The sequence below is a fragment of the Asterias rubens genome, chromosome 3 (assembly GCF_902459465.1).
Source record: "Asterias rubens chromosome 3, eAstRub1.3, whole genome shotgun sequence".
NCBI lineage: Eukaryota > Metazoa > Echinodermata > Asteroidea > Forcipulatida > Asteriidae > Asterias > Asterias rubens.
Genome location: NC_047064.1, coordinates 14,983,897 through 15,004,655, shown reverse-complemented (window position 1 = coordinate 15,004,655; position 20,759 = coordinate 14,983,897). Strand labels below are relative to the sequence as shown.

General features: G+C 37.9%; 1 protein-coding gene across 1 annotated transcript in view; it reads right to left on the bottom strand.

Annotated features, from left to right (window-relative positions):
* Window positions 1–1,986: 1,986 nt before the first annotated feature.
* The window catches only part of LOC117287954 (collagen alpha-1(I) chain-like), a 47,364-nt gene continuing 28,591 nt past the window's right edge, over window positions 1,987–20,759 (bottom strand). The window contains exons 18-46 of the mRNA XM_033768615.1: window positions 20,541–20,594; window positions 20,263–20,316; window positions 19,551–19,658; window positions 19,065–19,163; window positions 18,524–18,622; window positions 17,898–17,951; window positions 17,657–17,710; window positions 17,240–17,293; window positions 16,840–16,893; window positions 16,127–16,180; window positions 15,743–15,796; window positions 15,282–15,389; window positions 14,129–14,182; window positions 13,549–13,602; window positions 13,086–13,139; window positions 12,412–12,519; window positions 11,400–11,453; window positions 11,049–11,102; window positions 10,324–10,431; window positions 9,746–10,123; window positions 8,947–9,018; window positions 8,736–8,807; window positions 8,018–8,035; window positions 7,529–7,612; window positions 6,876–7,044; window positions 5,996–6,099; window positions 5,276–5,341; window positions 4,811–5,017; window positions 1,987–4,110 (exon numbers count right to left, since the gene is read on the bottom strand). Of these exons, the coding sequence (XP_033624506.1) occupies window positions 3,961–4,110; window positions 4,811–5,017; window positions 5,276–5,341; window positions 5,996–6,099; window positions 6,876–7,044; window positions 7,529–7,612; window positions 8,018–8,035; window positions 8,736–8,807; window positions 8,947–9,018; window positions 9,746–10,123; window positions 10,324–10,431; window positions 11,049–11,102; window positions 11,400–11,453; window positions 12,412–12,519; window positions 13,086–13,139; window positions 13,549–13,602; window positions 14,129–14,182; window positions 15,282–15,389; window positions 15,743–15,796; window positions 16,127–16,180; window positions 16,840–16,893; window positions 17,240–17,293; window positions 17,657–17,710; window positions 17,898–17,951; window positions 18,524–18,622; window positions 19,065–19,163; window positions 19,551–19,658; window positions 20,263–20,316; window positions 20,541–20,594 (2,652 nt within the window). The 3' untranslated portion in view covers window positions 1,987–3,960. The remainder of the gene's footprint in view (window positions 4,111–4,810; window positions 5,018–5,275; window positions 5,342–5,995; window positions 6,100–6,875; window positions 7,045–7,528; window positions 7,613–8,017; window positions 8,036–8,735; window positions 8,808–8,946; window positions 9,019–9,745; window positions 10,124–10,323; window positions 10,432–11,048; window positions 11,103–11,399; window positions 11,454–12,411; window positions 12,520–13,085; window positions 13,140–13,548; window positions 13,603–14,128; window positions 14,183–15,281; window positions 15,390–15,742; window positions 15,797–16,126; window positions 16,181–16,839; window positions 16,894–17,239; window positions 17,294–17,656; window positions 17,711–17,897; window positions 17,952–18,523; window positions 18,623–19,064; window positions 19,164–19,550; window positions 19,659–20,262; window positions 20,317–20,540; window positions 20,595–20,759) is intronic.

Here is a 20,759-nt window from a genome sequence, read left to right as displayed (position 1 = left end):
ATTAACTGCATACTGTAATAAATTCCGATAAGCGTAAAAAATATTACGTCTATATTAAAGAGAATATATCATAGATTGGTTTCTTATCTCCTGAAACAAAACATTACTGGTCTAAAATGGGGGAAAACGGATTTGTTTTAAGGGGGATGGGGTGTTTTACTACCATGCCTTATGATATCTCTCGATTCTAATATAGTAGCCATAATGCCTTGGGACAAAAATGTAATTAAATTTGTTAAGTAGTAATTGAATAATGTTTTTGATTTATTTTGCACGCAATACTAGCTTCGGAATATTCAATAAAATACCAACCAATGAAAGGTGTGAAAACATATGACGTTGCTCCATTGTCGTGCATGCATTAAGCACTGTTAATGGCGGACTGTCTCTCACAACGTAAAACCAAAACTTTAAAAATTTCAACACACCATGAAGTGTAAGTGTTATTGTTAAAAAATTGGATAGATGATTTAAAGGATAACTTTCCGTATGGCGTCACCACTTTTTCACTCATTTATTACAAAAAGGGATATATCTATCAGGTAAATTAGATACTATAATCCCTATATTATTTTATTTCGAATGAAAAAGTGGTGGCGCCATACGGAAACTTTTCCGATTTGAAAAAAAAACATTCAGTTTTTGATTGTGAACAATTTTCCTGTTATCCTACTGAAAACACATGACACCAGGATATTTTCTAGAAGTAGTTGCGTGCTACTTCCAGAAACTATAATCATTATATAAGGATGCACCTTATTTTCTAGAATGAGCTCTAGTTGCGTGCTTGACAAGTATTAATAACTGGTTGTGAGGGCAGGGGGGGGGGGGTAATTGTACGAAGTATTGGACAAAAACGGGGGGGGGGGTTGACGTGATTGGATTGGGTACTGTACTAAAGCCGGCCATGTGACTGATCATGATGTAGCTTTACTTACCGAACTTCAAATTCATACGATCATGTGTTGAGATCATCCTTGGGTTGAAAGAAGAACTCCGGCAAATTCCAAAACAAAATAGGACATAAAAAAACTGCTTTTCAAAAGCGTGTTCAAATCAATCATAAAGATTACAATGGTGTTGTAGAAAGAATCTTGTCATGACTCATGAATGAGTAGAGCTTAGTTAATGAGAGGTCATCTATAAACGTTACAATTTGTAAACAGTGCATCTTCGTTCGAAGCGACAGGATGAGATTGAGAGCAGGAAAAATACAAAATGTGGAACAGGAAATGAGCGCCACCAACGTAACCAAGCACGGATGTTTAACACCCATGCAGTAAGACGGGGGAGGGGCGGGGCAGCAGGCGTTCCACCGGGTATGCAGCTCGCTGACAACTTGTAACACTAGTGTCACTACCCTCCTAATTAAATGCATGACGAGGTACTCAAATTAAAATTCGTTGTGGATTGTACAAAATGGTCGTCCGTCAAACTACTCCACCAGCATAGACACCAATTTCACGTCACCAGCCCCCCCCCCCCGCGTGATCGGTTGGCCAATCAGTGACGACTCTCCGATAAACCCTTAAATTTTCAGCCAATGAATGCAGACTATCCGCCGTAGACTAGAGAGGGCGGAAGATTTTGTTAGGCGGGAAGGAAAACACTTTATGCCAGCCACTTTCTACCAAAACCGTCAGTCATTCCAAGAACATGGAACAAGATTATTTTGTTCCTTCTGCTGGCCTTGATCGATCCAAAAGTGTGTGATAAAGTTCAGTTATTGCATTTGGGGATTTTCTTCTTCTATATAATATAAGGCATATACTTTCCCAAACATTAACAACCAAATATAATGGCTTTCTAATACTACTTTTTCGAACGGATATTTCTTGGGCCATACGAGCTGCTTGGCATCCGTCTAAAACCCCACTTTTACTTTTTTTTTTGGGTGGGGGGGGGGGGGGGTTCCTCTGTTGCAGGCATGATATTGGTCCTTTGATTTGATGAATAAAGTAGAAACATTTTATTTCGTACAAGGGCTGACTTTTAAGTACAAATGGTGTAGGTTTTAATATACCTTTCAGGCCTTATCCAAAACAATTTTCTGAAGGGGAAAAAAAAGAAATGGAAAACAGACTTCCTGTAATATTGTGACAATCTACTTTTGGAAACACTGAAGGAAAATTATTATTTTTCACGAATAGACTTAGAACAAGTCATACATTGTATGGCTTGTATATCATAATTAAGACTGAGCACCACTGAGATCTAAGTCATAATTTTGACTTTCCCTTGCTTTGATTTATCAATTTCCCTTTAATTGGGGGGGGGGGTTCAGCTCCAAACAAATAACAATTTTTGATGCTTTGCCAACCCCCACAAGTTTAAAACTTCTTCTTCGTCTGTGAACATATTTTTGGGCCAGATTTGGGTAGAGTGGAGTGAGTTTGATCATAAAGACAAGGTTCAGAGGGTGAAGCAAGAAACACGAACAAAGTAGAATCACGTGGAGTGAGAGTTTGTACTATCTGCAAGCAAGCGCTAGCTGGGCAGTGTATTCATGCAACTGAAAAATCATAATCTTTTTGTACAAATATTTTATATATATTTTGATACAAAACCAATTTCACTTCCTCCAACAGGCTGAGAGGTTGATAACTTGCACAATGGGATACTAGTGAGGCAACTTGCTGTGGCAAGAAATCACTAAAGAAGAACAAAGAATTGTTGTCTTAAATAGATCAACTTAAGACCAATTCTTTCTGCTACATTAATTTGCTGAATTGCACTTTGGGTTCACATTTTACCCAACAAATTACAGCTATTTTTATGAGGGGTCTTGCATTGTTAATACCCCTTTGAGCATGTTTATCAACGCCCTCTAGTGGAAGAAGGAGATAAATCAGAAGAGAACCGAGAAATGAAAAAGGCAACTTTCAGACAACTGTTTTTTTTTTTTAGAAGCACCAAGTCTTTCCCATGGAAGACATTTGCACGATGTATATTTAACCTTTTCAAAATGCAGCAATATTTTGTCAATACTTTTTTAAATTTACAGGGATTAACCCCTTGTATAAACAACATGCATGATTTTGTCCTAAACACTAAATTGGAAAGTGTGATCACAATATACTGGTAGATTATACAATGGTTACTTGTTATAAAAATATATAGATTACTACAATTTTTGTTTATGAATGTAGGAAACTTCCTCAAGGGTCGACCTGAGTCAGCATGGTTGCTTCAATTTTAAGTATTTTGTTTTTTAAAAAGAAACTTTTAAGACTTTTTTTTTCAGTTGGACAAATACAGTTGGCAAGATTGTGACACTTTGGACCTGTACCTTGGAATCAATCAACGAAATCTTCAAACTTTGATGGATACCATTTCAGATATAATTCTTTCCTTCTGGACAAAATTTCAAAGCACACGTCATTTATTTACTAAAATAACCACTCTACATCTAAACACACCTCATAAAATGCAAAACCGTAGAAAGTATTTCAAATTTTATATTGTTACCCACAGCAACTGGCTTTAATAGTTACAAAATATAACAGTTTTGTTTGATTTTACTTCAGTACTTTCTATGCCTGCAGTCAAGGCGAGGAAACTGATATACATAAAGTAGTCTGTTTCTAATGCAATCTATTTCAATGGAATAGTGTGTTGTGTTTTAATCTACAAATGTTATGGGATTTTTTTTAAGCTCAAGTAGGACATGCATTGAGACACTGAATACTTAAAAACAAACATTTACTTAAAGCACCATTGGAAATGCACATCAATAAAAAAAAGTATTTTTTTTTTTATGAAAATGAGGCAGTCTACTTTGCTTATTTCTACTTTTAAGGAGGTCATTTAATAAGACAATGCATTCTCTAGAACGGGGTTTTTAAAAAAAAGACAGACATAAAAAATTGGCTACTTGATGAATGCTAGCACTGAGACATGTTTAATATTTAGAGAAGTTACTATATTCACACAAGAGTCAATGTTATTGGTTAAGACTGTTTAGACGAAGCACACTGGCTCAATTTCCCAAGTAAACTCTTGGAGAACACCGCCGATATCGCCTGCGGCAACGTCGATGATCGGTAGACGGCTGCTTCTTGTTGTGGATTCATAACCAACTCTTGTCTTGTGCCATTCACCATCTCTTACCTGTTGCGGGAAAAAAGAAAAAAAGTAAACGGTTAAAAACAGAGTCGCAGAAAAACATAAAAAATGAGCCAAGTCAAGACTTTCGGAGACTGCAGAGCATTACTTATGAATTTCAATTGTATCAGGTAATATTACAGCAACTTTCCTGGTGTGGAAATAAGGTAAACAGTTGAAATTAGTGTCTCTGATGAACCTACACATTAAATATCTTCCATACAAATTGAGCCAAGTCAGACTTTCCCAAACTGAAGAGCAAATTCTGGGCTTTGAAAGCAAAACTCTCCAATAGTAAAAGTACATCAATTTTGTTGCAACATTGGCCTTTAAAAACAGTTTCAAAAAAGGAAATAGCACAAGGCTGTTTAATACAGCAAACTGGAGATTATGAGATATCAATTAACATTATTCGGAATTTGCGCGCATTTTCAAGAAAAAGTTATTCAATTGCTGTATTGGCTGCTGTGTGAATAATGATAACGTCTCTTTCAACTCAATCATTCCACTAAAACAGACAAAGAAGGCCCCTTCCATGAACTGCCATCCCTGGGCCAAACACTGGATATGTTCATGTCTGTAATCGCCACACGCGCAACTTTCAGCTGATGGAATGTCTTCCTTTGACCTCAGTGAGGGCGTTGTTTAAGCTTGCGACATAATACGCAAGGGGGGTCTATTGAATAAGGTAGACATAGAAACTTACTGTGCATTCGTCACTGATCACATCGTACTGGTTCTTCCCTTCTTCGTTCGTCAGCTCAACGTCGCTGCTGGTGAGGAGCTTGAGAGATCTCTTGGCATCACCGAGGGCGATGGAGTTCTTGCAGTTGTAGGTGATGGTCTGTGAGACGTTGGTGGTCAGGAGGCGGAGGAAGGTAAGCTGGGAAGCATCGGTGATGTTGTACTCGATCTGAATTTCAGGGGAAAAAAGGAAAGACAAAAAAAAAACAAGGACAAATTAGTTATGAATAAGTATCAAAAGGATTTCTACCAGATTTAACCTACTTGGTTTAACCAGATGAGATGGTTATAAATAATAAATTGGTTTAACAGAATGATAGTTAAAAACTTTAACTTGGTCAAACCGGATTTGACCAGTTAAAAATGATAGCTTGGTTAAAGCAGACCTATTTTACTGTCAAGAAAAACATTGAATTAAACTACTTACAACTTTGCCGTCATTGAGGGTGCTCAAGTAGACGCTCTTAGATGTACCACTGAAGACAGTCTTGTACTGAAAGATAAAGAGGACAAAACGGTTAATTAAAAAACAAAAATTTAGCAAGCCTTAAAAAACACATCATTCTGAAACAGTGTCTTGTTTACTTTTTTAACTGCAATGCTCTCTGCAGGGAACAGACAATTTGTGCAAAGTGCCTTATAGCTTGTTTTTTTCCATGAATGTTGGCGCTATGTAAATACTGTACTATTAAACTTATTACTATTATTATAAAATGAGCGCACACTACTGTTACCTGGCATTGCCCTGCACCCTAGAGAAGACAAGACAAATTGTAGAACACACTTTACATAAAGTGAAATGTATCAGCAAGACTTCATTTCTTTGTTTGCCTCATGGTTCAGTTTAAGATGTGCTTGGTAATGGTCTAAGCAACATGCAATCTCACAATACAAATTGGAGATAAAGTATGGCCGTGTCCGAATTGGTGGCTTCGGCTGCAGCTACGACCGTTGCCATGGGTGTTGCTAAGGGCATCCTATACTTCAATGCACAACGACACGGCCCTAGCCATAGCCGTAGCCGCCAATTCGGATACGGCCTAATTTCAAGATAACTCTGAGTTCCTCGTTAAAACCGCGCTTCAAGAGGGGCATTTGCTCAGAGATAGGGGTAGAAGGGGAGGGGAGGGGGGCATGGGTTAGCTACCTCAACATCCTTAGCCTCAATGCAAGTCTCGTCGGTCTCCTTGATACATTGGGCCTTGAAGGCATCAAGAGTGCATCCCTGGTTGGGGTCGATGTAGTAGTGTCCTGTATAAAATAAAATAAAAAGAATTAATAATGATAATAAAAGTAGGAACAATTTTCATTTCTTATAAATCACATCCAAGGGTGTCTCAAAGTGCTGATTTGTTTTCGACAAGATATGCGACCCATTCATTTAGATAGCACAATGTAGTGGTTCACAAGGTGTATGGTGCAGTCTGCAGCCAACCACACCAGAAAAACACCAGGGTGAACCCCTCCTCTTACTGATAAGTGAGCTGCCGTCGATTTCACAAAGAGTTAAGACTCGTCTTATTTCGAGTTAGAATGAGTAACTCATCCTAACTTAGGATTAATTTTAAGGTCTGCATGCTACAGTGCAGGGTTGGGACTCGTCCTAAGTCCTAAGATTAATCCTAAGTTAGGAAGAGTTTTGTGAAATCAACGGCAGGGTTCTTTACGTGTCAAGATTGGGACCCAAAACCACACTCTACTGGGTCCAACTTCATAGAGCTGCTAAGCACAAAAATTTGCTTAGCATGAAATTTCTTCCTTGATAACAGGTTTACCAACCAAAGTTCCATGTGATTTTCAGAATAAGCAAACAAAAGCTGAATACCAGTAACAAGCACTATGTAAATATAAATTTGGCTGGTAATCCTGTTTTTATCAGGGAAGAAATTTCATGCTTAGCAAATTTTTGTGTGCTTAGCAGCACTATGAAATTGGGCCCTGATCAGAAAAGCACAGTAAACTGTACCAATATATGATTCCTGCACAGGGGTGGACAGTGAAAGGGGGAGAAGGGGGGGGTTACCCACCAGTTGGGAAAGTTGGGTTGCACATGAAGAGATCCTTGCAGGTACGTGCTGGGTTGCCCTTGGTGCCGTCAGGTGAGCGGATGCTGTTGATCTGTTTGTCGAGTGAGGCAAGTGCGCTCCTGATCTCGGTGTTATCCATGGGCTTGCCCTTGACTGGCTTGTCTCCGTACTGCGGGAATTAAACAACAGAATTTTGTTTAGTATGCATGACCCATCACTTTACTTTCTCTTTTTTATTTTAAGTTCATACAATTTATTATGCTCAAGAGACTACACATTTGTGGAGTCATGGGTGCTTCTAACGTTTTTTTAGGGTGACAGATAAAGAGTTCATGTTGAAGTTTGTTTGCACAACTAGTTCAAAGCCCACACATCACACAAATGAACAACTCTAGGAATTGACTCCCCCTCAGTTAAGTGGAATAGTCCAGTCTAGGATACCAAGAATTTTGACACCCCAGGAACCCAGGACATTGCACTTTAGAACACAATGAAATCAAGAACATTTGGAGAGTAATAGTGTTGGTTCTCACACTTGCAAGTTTTTTACAAATGTGAACTTTTCCAAATGCGAATTAAAATGTTTGCTAGAACTAACCCAGTAAATCACAATGAGTATAAGATTCAATGAATGATAGCTTTTGAATACTTACATATCCACCATAGCTACCGTATGGGTCGCTTGATCCCTTTCCTGCGCTGGCGGCGTATGGGTATGAGAGTCCGTAGCTAGCTTGCTGTTGGGAAGAAAGAATGAACAAGAGATGAAGCACAGCAGTGTGTGGTTATTATGAATACCAAAAGCTAGTTTCTTCTCGTGGGTTTATTTTGTTAAACGAAATCTCCATGTAGTTTAAATAGATTACTGCAGCTATTTTGCTTGACTTTTGTTCAAAGAAATTGTTGTTAAAGAAAACTGTACAAAATGTTATTTTTGTTAAATTGTAAGTGACAAAAACTTACTTATGTTTTTTTTTTGCTGAAAACATTGCATGAAAGAAAAATTTTGTTTTACCTTTAAAACCACTTTGTATGTTTACTAATAAATTGCTGAATTCAATTAAAGTTGTGAGATTATCTGAGTCTTTAAATGAGTAAAAATTACTTTTTTGAGTAAAATCAAAATGAAAGTTTTCACTTACCACCTCTCCTGGGGGTCCCTGTCATGAAAGAGAACAAGAAAACATGAAAATGTGTTAATAACAATCTCAATTTATTGTACACATATTCTCTAATTCCAAGTTAGAAATGTGCTTACTATAGCTACATATCATGTAAAATGGTTGATATTAATTTTCAGGTGGTAGATGGATAGCGCTGCTAAAACCACAAGCACAAAAAATCCATGCCAACCATCCGGTGCTTACTTTATGAAAATGAGTGACGCAACAATGCGAATCCCTAGAAACGCGCAAGCAACCTGCCTTATTTTGTTGCTAACCTGTGAAATATGCTTATGCTTCAGCAAATTTGTCTGCTTTAGTAAGCATACAAATTTGCTTAATATTAAGCGGCACTATGAAATTAGCCCAAAGTCTCTTGAATTGTGTCTAGATGATACATTTTGTTTTGTGTTCAGTTGATTCTTAATGTGTGGGAGCAATCACTCTATGGTTTCCCAGCATGTCCAGGTTTTTCTGCTTGTCTATTCTTATAAGTATCCATTATGTGTTTTATATTGATTGAGTTATTACTTCTTGTACATCATATTTATTAGGGCGCCATTTCAAACTCGTTACGCAAGTATGTATTTTGATGACATTTTTTGTGAAGTTTACTTTTTTTGTCAAGGCCCTGGGAGCATTGTAATGGACTTATATACATGTCTTTGTATTAATATTCTACTTCTTCCCAACTTACTGGGGGTCCTGGGGGTCCAGCAGGTCCAGCGGGTCCAGATGGTCCATCAGATCCACGTGGTCCACGGGGTCCCTATTCATAAAGGCAAACAATCATAAAAGTATTAGATTCAGACTTTTGGGTGTTTTCAATCACTACAAAATAATAAAAATAATAAACAAAATGCTTTCAACGAGCAGTTCAAGAAATGAAGATATAGAAATTATCTTACATCTTGTCCATCAAATCCACGGGGTCCAGCAACACCATCCTTTCCATTGTTTCCACGCTGTCCTGGGGGTCCCTGAATAAGAATGAAATGAGAGAAAGAGGCAGTTAACTTCCAATGTTACCCTTTTTTCAGACGTTTCTTCTGACAAGTTTTCAAGTAATCTGCTGCTAGTTTTAAGATTCACTTACAGACAAAAACCCAAGATGAAACACTGTGTTTAAATAGTTTACTTAGTAAAGTAGGATAGCTCACAGGGAAGGGGTTTTAGTGAACTTATTTTGGCAAGAGGATTAAACTGGAGAGATCAGTTCTTGACCAGGGAAAGAATTTCCACTTTAAAGGCAGTGGACACTAATGGTAATTACTCAAAATAATTATTGCCATAAAACCTTACTTGGTGACGAGTAATGGGGTGAGGTTGATGGTATAAAACATTGTGAGAAACAGCTCCCTCTGAAGTGCCATAGTTTTAGAGAAAGACGTAATTTTCCATAAATTTGATTTCGAGTCCTCAGATTTAGAACTTGAGGTCTCGAAATCAACCATCTAAACGCACACAACTTCGTGTGACAAGGGTGTTTTTTTTTTTTTTTTTAATTATTATCTCGCAACTTCGACGACCGATTGAGCTCAAATTTTCACAGGTTTGTTATTTTATGCATATGTTGAGATACACCAACTGTGAAGACTCGTCTTTGACAATTACCAATAGTGTACACTGCCTTTAAGTAATACTTTTTATTTGAAAAACAAACCCCAAACAAAAGACTCTCCTCCTATATAAAACGTGAGCACTTACTCTTTGTCCAGCAGCACCAGATTCACCAGGGGATCCAATCTCTCCAGCAACTCCAGGTGGTCCCTGGATTCCGGGAAGGCCTGGCTGTCCTGGGTGTCCCTTAGCTCCTTGTGCTCCATTAGATCCACGCTCACCAGCAGGTCCAGATGGGCCAGCGGGTCCAGAAGGTCCAGTGTTTCCACGTGCTCCAGAGGGTCCAGCGGGTCCAGCAGGTCCAGATGAGCCAGAGTCTCCACGCTCACCAGCGGGTCCAGATGGTCCTGGGGCTCCAGCAAGGCCATGGGCTCCTGGTGGTCCAGTTGGTCCTCCTGGTCCTTGGTCTCCCTTATCTCCGCGAGCTCCGCTTGGTCCTGGGGCACCGTCACGTCCATTCTCACCCTGTAGAATTGGTCAAATTGAACATTAGTGTTTATTACAATATTAATCCTCTACCTGGAGCACAATAAACCAACTCTAGTTACCGATGAAATCCAACTTGTTTTCTTATCTAATTAAGTGTAAACTCATATTACGAAGAACATTTAAGAGGAAAACGCCAAGTTAATTCCTTGTAAAGTTTCCAAGACTTGATGACTCACCTCTGGTCCAGCATCTCCAGATGGTCCAGCAATGCCAGCAGGTCCTGGTGCTCCTGGAGCTCCACGCTCTCCTGGTGCTCCATCATTTCCTGAGCGTCCAGCCTCTCCCTGAAATTTCACAAGTAAAACGAGCTCAGATCCAACATCAAAAATACTCAACGCGCTGACAACATACATAAACAAAACTCTGGACAAAATCAGTGCTTTACCCCAGATGCACAAGGTAAGGCAAACAAAAGACAAAGTTAAGTCTGTTCCGAGCCAATAAGACTCATCAGGCTGCCGTTTATATCAGGTTTAAATAGCATTAAACAACTTAGAATATTGCTATTCCGCCTGCTAACTCTCGCCGGTACCCATTTGAACTCATGGGGTGGAGGGAAGCAACTATGCAAAGTGTGTTGCAAGTGACACAAGTGTTCTCTCTTCATTTGTGCCTTGTGAATTTTACTGGGTTTTTTTTCTTGTCTGCATTTTTGACTAGCTTTCTTGTTATCTTTTCACTTGATGTACAAAATGTCCGCAATTCAGCCTTTGTCTGCCATTAATTAATTTGAATGTTTAAACCATGAATGAATGAATGAATGAATGAATGAATGTTACAGTGTAGCAATTGACCAGGCTAGGATTCGACCCCCACATTTTGTAAAGTACAACATGTCAGTCCACGTCACCCAGCAACAAAAGAAGGCTACTTCACTTCTGAGATTGCAATAAATACTTACATTGATACCAGCTGGGCCGGAGCCTCCACGTGGTCCTGGTGGTCCGTTGATTCCCTAGGAGAACGAAAAAGAGACACAATTGAAGTATTCCATTGAAGAAAGAGGCAAGAAAATCAATACAGTCAAAAATAATGTAAGTTTTGCTGGACAATGCATGACCGTCCTCAAATAGATATCATAATTACTTTGCTTTCTTGTATCATAGCCACTTTTGTTTTCTTGAGTATTCATAAACCATTTTTATCAAATTTATCATGTAATCCAAATAATGTTTTTTTCTCATAAAATACCAGAAAATATTTGTTAGAAAATCAAAAACAATATCAATATCTGGTTTGCTTTTTCACTTACAAGGTTTCCGATTTGTCCAGCAGGTCCTGGTGGTCCTGGGGGTCCAGCAGATCCCTGGATTGAAACAAGAATTAAAACAATAGTAAAACAAAAGGATAAGTTGATTTATTTAAAATAAATCTACAAACAACATCAATAGAGAACTGCATGTTTTCAATTGTTAAGATTGGATGGAAAATTGCATGACTTGCAGTGAACTTGCATGCACCTATCATGTCCGGCATTTTGGGAATCCAAATGTACACAAAGGAATTGAACGGTGCAAATTCATAGAGCTGCTTAAGCAGAAAATACGCTTTAAAATTTTATGCTGAGTAAAAAAAAGAGCTGTATACCAGTCACAGATGGTATATGTGGAATTGTTCTTTGGCTGATAAACTTAATCTGATAAGAATAACTTTGTTGTACTTTTTGAGCTTAAGCAGTTTCATGTAATCGGTGGCCAGAACAATCGCCAGTTAAGTTGCTCAGACCCTTGAGGTCTCCTAAGAATCTTCTAACTATCCTCACTTCAATTCAACATCTGACATACAGAGGACGTCAGCATCTTTTAAACCCTACCCATGTATGACTTTGTGCTTGATTATTCAGCACGAAAGATGCCTGTTGTATGAGAACAGTCCGAGGACCCTTTGCAACCCACTTAGTATGTCATTACTCGGGAGTCTCCAAGCGTACAAGAGAATCTGTACTTGAAGGAAGATAGAACCATTGCCTATCAAGTCGCACCTGAAAAAAGAGGCAGATCATTGGACAATAGCTGTTCTCTGTGCGTAAAAACGTGCGAGTGACCTCAGCACCTCTAGCGTTTCTCGTTATGCAAGGGGGAGCTCTTGATTTCTTACACATTACAGAATGAGCCTCAGAACCATGCGCGTAATTTTGGGTGTCAACTCTCTTTTGTGCATGTTTGTATATGATATTGACACCCAAAATGACACCCAGGATAGGCACATGTGAGTACGCTGCGCGTATTGAAAGGGGTCTTTAGATAGATGGATAGTAAACTTACAACATCACCATCATCTCCACGGTCTCCCTTCTCTCCAGATGGTCCGGGAAGTCCCTGAACTCCTTGGTCTCCAGAGCGGCCTGGGGAACCAGATTCTCCGCGGGCTCCCTATATAGTTGTTAAAAAGTTAGATAAACTTAGTGACAGCTCAAGAATATATTGAGGTGTTGCATGGTGAGCTATTAATGTATACTTGGTTTGCAGTCATACATGTACCACGTGTGTATATCTACTTTGCCATGTAGTTTTGTTTTGGGAGCTAAGTCTTGCTTTTGAATCTACTGCCGCGGAGTAGATATCAGAATTCTACAGACTACTTAGTTCTGAAAAGAACTGTTCTGCTTATAAACTACTATCTGGGTGGAAGGTAGGAAGTCGGCCTGAACTACTTATTTCACTTGGCGGATTAAGAGAACTTCTCTTTGTTAACAAAACTAGCATGGGGTGAATTATTTTTGGGTCTTGAAGTTTTGACTAGCTTGCTGTAGTCATAGGCAAGCATAATGTCATCTTACAATTAAATGTTTTGTAGATTGCTCGTAGTGTCAATGAAACATGGCTTAATATAGTTGACTGACGACAGATTAGCAGAGCTGAATAATCTTCTTCTTTTTTTTATCTAGATCCAAGTTATGTTTTAAAATTACAGACAAGATAAGAGTAATGTCACTTACTGGTGGTCCGTCATTTCCAGATGGGCCAGAGGGTCCGGCTGGTCCAGTTGGTCCCTAAAATAAAACAAAAACAACCATTAGTCAAACTTCATAACAATTTTTTTGTTTCAACATTTTAAATACCTGCAACCTCGATCTTACTTCAATATTTGAAATACTCAAACAAATTTAACGCCCCCCCCCCCCCCCACATTTGAAATATCCAACTCTTTATATCATCCCAACATTTAAAGTACTCAAGATGATATTTGAACCCAAACCACCTACAAATGAAATTTGTTCACACAAAACATTTGAAATATCCGCAATTTGAATTCATCGCAACATTAACATTTAAAGTGGTAAACATTTGATTGAATCCAGAATACCTGCAACTAAAGTTTGTTCCAACAGTTGAAATACCCCAAAGTTGGTCCCATCATTTCAAATACTTTTATCCTTAAAATGATCAAAAAATACTCACAGCAAGTCCTGGTGCTCCAACTGGTCCCATGGGTCCAGATGGTCCTTGAGATCCCTAAAACAAATAGAAAAACAATTGAAGAATTCATCATAATCATATCCTACAATATTTTCATTGGCGTTATGCTACTGATTTATTCCTATAAGAAAACTAATTTTCATCAGCTACTTGTTAAGCTTTAAAGAAACTAAGCATAACAGTTTGAGGGGATCTCATATTTTCAAAGAAAACAGTCCGATCAAAAGCAATGTTTTTGGTACTTTTCCAACGCTTGTTGCAACCAGCGATAATAATTATAGACAAAAGAACTTCCAGATAAACAACACATGATTTCATTTTTCACAACAAGTGAAGTATCCTCACAAAATACTAGGATAAATGTTAACCAATCCTACATCTTAATTTCAAAGTTTTCCAAAAAAAGGAAATATATAATCACAAAATGCCAGCATAAAAGCAATCCTACACCATGATTTCAGTTTTCCAAACAAATGAAATATCATCACAAAAAAATAGCACAAATATTATTTAAATTGATGTATTTAAGGCAACTGATGCTTAGCATTGTCTTTGAGCTTACCTGTGGTCCAGACTCTCCACGGTCTCCTGGGGCGCCAACTGCTCCAGCGGGTCCCTGTAAACAATCAAACACTTACAGTTAGCACCAAACAAATTATTAACCATGAGTTGTCGATTTTGAGCAGATTTTATATGAAGTTAAAGGCAGTGGACACTATTGGTAATTACTCAAAATAATTATGAGCATAAAACCTTCCTTGGTAACGAGTAATGGGGAGAGGTTGATAGTATAAAACATTGTGAGAAACGGCTCCCTCTGAAGTGACATAGTTTTTGAGAAAGAAGTAATTTTCCACGAATTTGATTTTGAGACCTCAGATTTAGAATTTGAGGTCTCGAAATCAAGCATCTGAAAGCACACAACTTCGTGTGACAAGGGTGTTTTTTCTTTCATTATTATCTCACAAATCCAACGACCAATCGAGCTCAAATTTGTATTTGTTTGTTATTTTATACATATGTTGAGATACAGCAAGTGAGAAGGCTGGTCTTTGACAATTACAAATAGTGTCCAGGGTCTTTAACAGCATATCTGCTTGTGGGTTTATTCTACAGAACTCTGAGTATACAGTGCTTAGTACACATAGGTGTTAGGGTAATAAAAAAAATTATCCTTGATGCAAAACTAAAATTATACTTGCTTTGTTGTACATCCACCAGCAAAGCGTAAATAACAAGGCTAATTATAATAGGGGACCCCAAAGAAATGTTCAGTTTTAGTTTTGTTCAATCTAAAAAAAACAAGAGACTGAAAACCCATTCAAGATGCAAAGGCTCTGGCGATATTTGATCCTGGTTCCACAGAAGTTGAAAGACAAAGAAAGAAACAGCTAAGCCAACCTGATTTCAAACATAATTAATTGTATTCTTGCTGCTTCCTTTTCAAATTTTTGCTCGCATATTGATAATGTGTTCAAGTGTCGTGGATTTGAATCCCAGCCGAGTAATATGCCGGTGATATTTTTTCACAGGACTCGGGGGAAAGTACTGAGTATACAGTGCTAACACACATCGAAGTATGGGTAAAAACCAAAATTAATATTGTTTATCCCCGATGCAAATTTAACGTCGATTGTGTTCAATATGCATGTTCAATTTATTATAAATCTGTTGGTCAAGCATGTTAAGGTGGCCAAGACACCCTGGCTACTTACTGGGGCTCCGGCATCACCTGGGGCTCCAGTTGGTCCAGCTGGTCCAGACTCTCCTCTATCTCCAGATGGTCCATTCTCTCCGCGTTGTCCCTGGATTCCTGGGCGGCCCTGTCAAACAAACAAAATAAAAAACATCCAGTTGCGGCTCAGTTTGCAACAACAACAATCCACATTGTAGTATATGGGTAAAAACCAAAAATTAATATAACAAAAATCCTCGTAAGAATACTTATATTTTAGAGGAAATTTCTCGTACTTATCAAGAATTATGAAAACGTAACTATACAAAAAACAAACAAAAACCTCCAATGACAGCTTCAAAAACTCACTTTTGATAATGTGTTTTTTTAATTATGTAGAGGAAACTTCTGGTACTTAGAATTAAGAAAACAACAAATTATAAAATAACAAATGTATTTAATTAATTTAAGAAATTGTTTTTTAAAGTAACCAAAACTTACAGTGGCGCCAGCGAAACCTTGTGGTCCTGGGGGTCCAGATGCTCCTTGCTCTCCCTGCATTTAAAAAAAACAAAACATAATTAATGGTTGAGCTTTTCCAAAATAAATAATAACAAACCCAAAAACTCATCAATCAATCAATCAATCAAAATCAGTTTCAAAAAGGTAAGTGTTAACTTTTATCATCCTTTTTTTTTTTTAAGTGAATTGAATATAGGAGGTGGCAAATCTGTAAAATCTTTAGCTACAGTTCTTGATTCAACTCCTCTTCGTTTTGGGGCATTTTCTCCTGAAGAAATAGTCCACGACTAAGAAACTGAACTCTTTGCTGTAAGAATATTTCTATTTCTAAAGGAAAGAGTAGACAAGAAATCAAAAACTTACAGTGTCTCCTCGTGGTCCAGTAGCACCTGATGGTCCTGGTTCTCCGGCATCTCCCTAAAAAATGGAGAAAAAAACAAGATTAAGTTTTAAGCTGGAACATTTTATCAATCTCAAAGAACAAAAATGAAATATGTTTTATCTTGAAGGGAAGAAGGTTTAAATTGGCAAGTTTACGTGGTTAGAAGTACAGAAGTTTTTGATACTATAAAGTATATCATTGATATGTGGTTACGGAAAAATATTTGAATACGAGGAATGTTTCCGTCACAAACATTTTTCAGATTGTGTATTTTAATTATGGATTATTCTTACTGCGTGGACATAATCACTCTGGATTGATATCTCAAAGCGCAACCACCTTTTGAAATGAAATTTTCACAGGCTACTTTCTTGTATATATCTATCTGTACAGGATCCGAAGACCAAAGGTATATGCTTGTTTTTATCTTCTGATGTTCTGATGTTCTGAAGGACCGGACTATAGACGATGTGACCTCGGACGTCACTCGAAAACCAGAATAGGATTTGCGCACATACCACTGGGCAAAACCTTTGTGTTACGGCAGCCAGCTAGAAAGTACGCGCAATTTTACCATGACTACGCGTCTTTTTGTCCGGCGAAACATGACGTGTACAGTGTTTTGTCGACAGAGGGCGGTTTGATTGTAAACATAGGTCACATCGTTTACAACTTAATGTAAAGTGTTACTTACTGGGGCTCCTGGCATGCCAATAGCTCCAGATGGTCCAATAGGTCCAATGGGTCCCTGTAAAACGAATCAAAATCAGAATAATTAAGATACAACAAAACTGAAGCGACAGGAAAAGTTGTTTGGTAAACTCATACCTAACTGTTATCAAATTCTACAAGCAACAGATTACACAAACAACAAAGCTTCTCAGTTTAATCTGATTTCCATATTCATTTTCCATTCATATAAACACAAATTCGTAATTTTGAGTCAAACAATGCAATTTGCAAATCCATTTTAATGTCCAAATAGACACAATTGTTTTGACAAGAGCAGTTGAACAAACAAAAAAAATTCAGTATTTGATGACCTCCACCAAAATACCGAAAATGTGAGATGAAAGAAACTAAATATTACTTACAGTAGCGCCATCAGATCCAGATGGTCCTGGGGCTCCAGATGGTCCAACAGATCCCTGAAAATAAAAGGATTATTTATTAGTTTTTCTCTTATGACACAATTGTTTATAAGAATAATGAAGTCGTTTATAGTGCACATATCTACCAATAAGGTGTGCAGGGTGAGCAATGTGGAACATTTTAACAAGGTTTGAACTAGGAGACCTTTTTAATTAGTACCTTGCAAATTTTTCAGATTTTCATCATTTGATTCTTTTACCTGGTGCGGTTGATGACACCAAAGTTTCCTTTATTAGAAAAAATAACTGCTGTATACAACATTGGCCCACTTTCGTAGTATCAAAAAAAAAAGTTGATTAAGAGTAATCTTCAGAAATAATTATTAGAACTTTATGAATTTCATGAACAAAATGACTTACAACTGGTCCAGCAGGTCCTGATGGTCCAGCGGGTCCACGCTCACCTGGGGCTCCCTGCAAGCAAAATGAATAGTTTATCAATATCACAAATTTGTAATAATTGTTTTCTTTAACCGATCAATAAAAGTAGGTTTTCTTGCAAATTTTGGAGATCACACCTTGTTTCATGTTTAAAATTTAAAATTGTTATTTGTTTAAATAAATGAAAAGAAATTAAAACACAGAATAATTGAATATTTACCTGTGGGCCAGATGGTCCCTGAATTCCAGCATCTCCCTTCTGTCCTGGCTCTCCCTGTTACAATGAAAATAATTAAAAACGACTTTAGTAAGGTCACATAAAACTGCGATTCCCATGACATTTCTTAGATAGGCATCATCTTTGAACACCCAGCAGGGTGGATAATGTACATGTATGTGCGCATTACAAGTCATATTATTATTATTATTGTTATTATTATTATATGTTGGCTTTGAGCTGCATGTAGAGCTCAACATTTTCTACGCAGAAGTGGTTGTCAGACCAATCACGAGAGACTTTTGAAAACTCACATGCTGCACACTGTATTTACGCATAACGCAAAGTTATGTGTTTGAAAAAAATGTAACAAAAGGGGCCCATTATCGACACCATTAAAGAGCTCTTGTTATTGAGATCTGAGCCGATTTCACAAAGCAATTAAATTCATCGCAAGACAAAATTGTCAGTATTACCATAGTGATTTGTGTTGTGACATCACACGACTGATTTGCAGTTCAGATCAATCTTAGATCTTTGTGAAATCGGCTTCAGTGAACAATTATAAAGCACCTAGAACAGAGCTTGTTTCAGGATTTTTATAGATTGATGAATAAGACTAGTCCTACCTTGTTTCCATCAGATCCACTGCGTCCAGCTGTTCCACGCTTTCCTGGAAGACCTGAGGGTCCAGCGGGTCCACGCTCACCACCAGATCCACGCTCGCCCTACGCAAAGACAAAAGAAAACAGTCTGTTTAACAAAAGGCTAGTTTTACAATTACTGGATGGGGAAGAAGGGGAGGTACTGTGAAAAAGACTTGACATGGTGAAGACTACAAAGTTATGAAGTGAAATGAAACTGGAAACAACAAGATGTCGCCATCTGAAGTTGCTAAGCTGACACCTATATTTTAGAGTAGTCTTTGCATAGTATTTAAAAAGAGGAAACACAATTTGGGCTCATCAATGGCACTCGCAGCAAACAAAGAAGCAGAATATTAAATCAATCCAACAACATATCTTCTAAACAAAAATGACTTTTTAATTTACAGCATGACCAGTTTACCAACTTACACTTCAGTGACAGGTAACGGTTTAGGAAAAATTTTCTGTCTCATTTTAAATATTGGAATTAAACAAAGTGGTAACTTCTTAAGTGGTAACTTACACGTGGTCCCATTGGTCCAGAGGGTCCAGATTCACCAGGTGGTCCAACATCTCCAGCAGGTCCAACCTCACCAACGGGTCCGCTTGGTCCTGGGGGTCCCTATCGAAAGAAAAAAAAACACAAGATTGGCTTAAGTTATACACCGTCCGTGGTTCAAGTATTTAGCTTCTATTTGTAGCATTGTGGAGTGCTATTATGCACAATAACGAAAGGGTCATGTCATTCAAATGTGGATGCCATTCTTTAATGGCTTCTTATCTGAAAAAGAAGGCCTCTTTGGGCCAAAATTTGAAGGGAAACTCACATTTGTACTTGTGTTTTTACCAATCAAAAAAATATACCTTGTAGATTGGTTATTGCGACCCATTAATTTCCTTTATAGCAATCCGCATCTTATGAAGTAAAACTCAGGTACATATTTGTTCCATCCTATCGAACCTATCATTAAGTATTCCGCGACTGCTGTTGGGAGTAAGTTATACCTACCATTGGTCCACCGGCTCCCTGGGGTCCAGATGGTCCACGCTCTCCTTGAGATCCTGGGCTTCCAGAGGGTCCTGGGGGTCCAGCATTTCCTTGTTTTCCAGCCTCACCCTGTGGAATTCACATAAAACAAAACAGTGATAATTCCTCCATCTTAATAATTAAAAAAAATTCTACATCCATGTATGGCTTGCAAAGCATCTTGTCAACTTGGTGTTTTGGGTTTTTTTTTTAGGAGGGGGGGGGTCAGTGTAAGCCTTCTATGTTTTAGAGGGAGGATATACCTGTAATAATTACTCCACTAAAAAAAATATATAAAATCTAACTTGGTAAGAAGCACTGCAACTGTTGATAATGTTTATCAATTTGAGAACTGATTTCCTTCCAAGGAATGTTAGAGAAAGGGATTCAGCAAATTTTGAACCTGAGAAGCGTTTCACGCAGAAACAGATTGTGTATTCCAATTATGGATCATTCTTCCTGGAAGTAAAAAACCACTCCAGATTTTTGGGTAAATATCTCAAAAACCCTACAAAGTTTTTTTGCACATATTATCAACATTTGAATAGGGTTATAACTATCGGATGGCTCCTAAAACCAATGGTATATACTTTGCCTTGGGGGCATGTGAAGGACGCCAGTATATCTCTAAAATAAAGATGGAGGAGGAATTGCAATTTAGGATTGGAATGGGGAAGAGGGTTTTAATACTTACTGCAGCTCCCTGAGCACCGGATGGTCCTGGGGCACCATCAGCTCCTCGGTCACCCTTTAGGAAGTCAAACACAAAAAACTGGATTAAGTAATCAATTTTTTAAACATTGACATTTGAAAGTCAACCTTTCCAGCTTAAAATAAAAGGTAGAAAACTGAGAAAGCATAATCAAACAACAATACACAAGCTTAAAAATGCATTTGTTAATTATCTTTAAATGACCTGGTGGAATAACACATAATAGAAGATCTCAAAAACGGAAAAGATGGCCGACTTACAGTTGCTCCTGGGGCTCCTGGTAGTCCTTGCATTCCTGGGAGTCCACGAGCTCCCTGGAAAAGAAATAAAACACAAAAAGTTAATTTTAGAAATGGGCATTCATTCAACTTGTTGTAGACCCATGATAAAACTTAGTTTTCAAGAAATGTATCTCACTTAAACTAGCAACACCTTACTCCCACAGATCATACTGTTTTATCAATTTGGGGGTTCGGGAG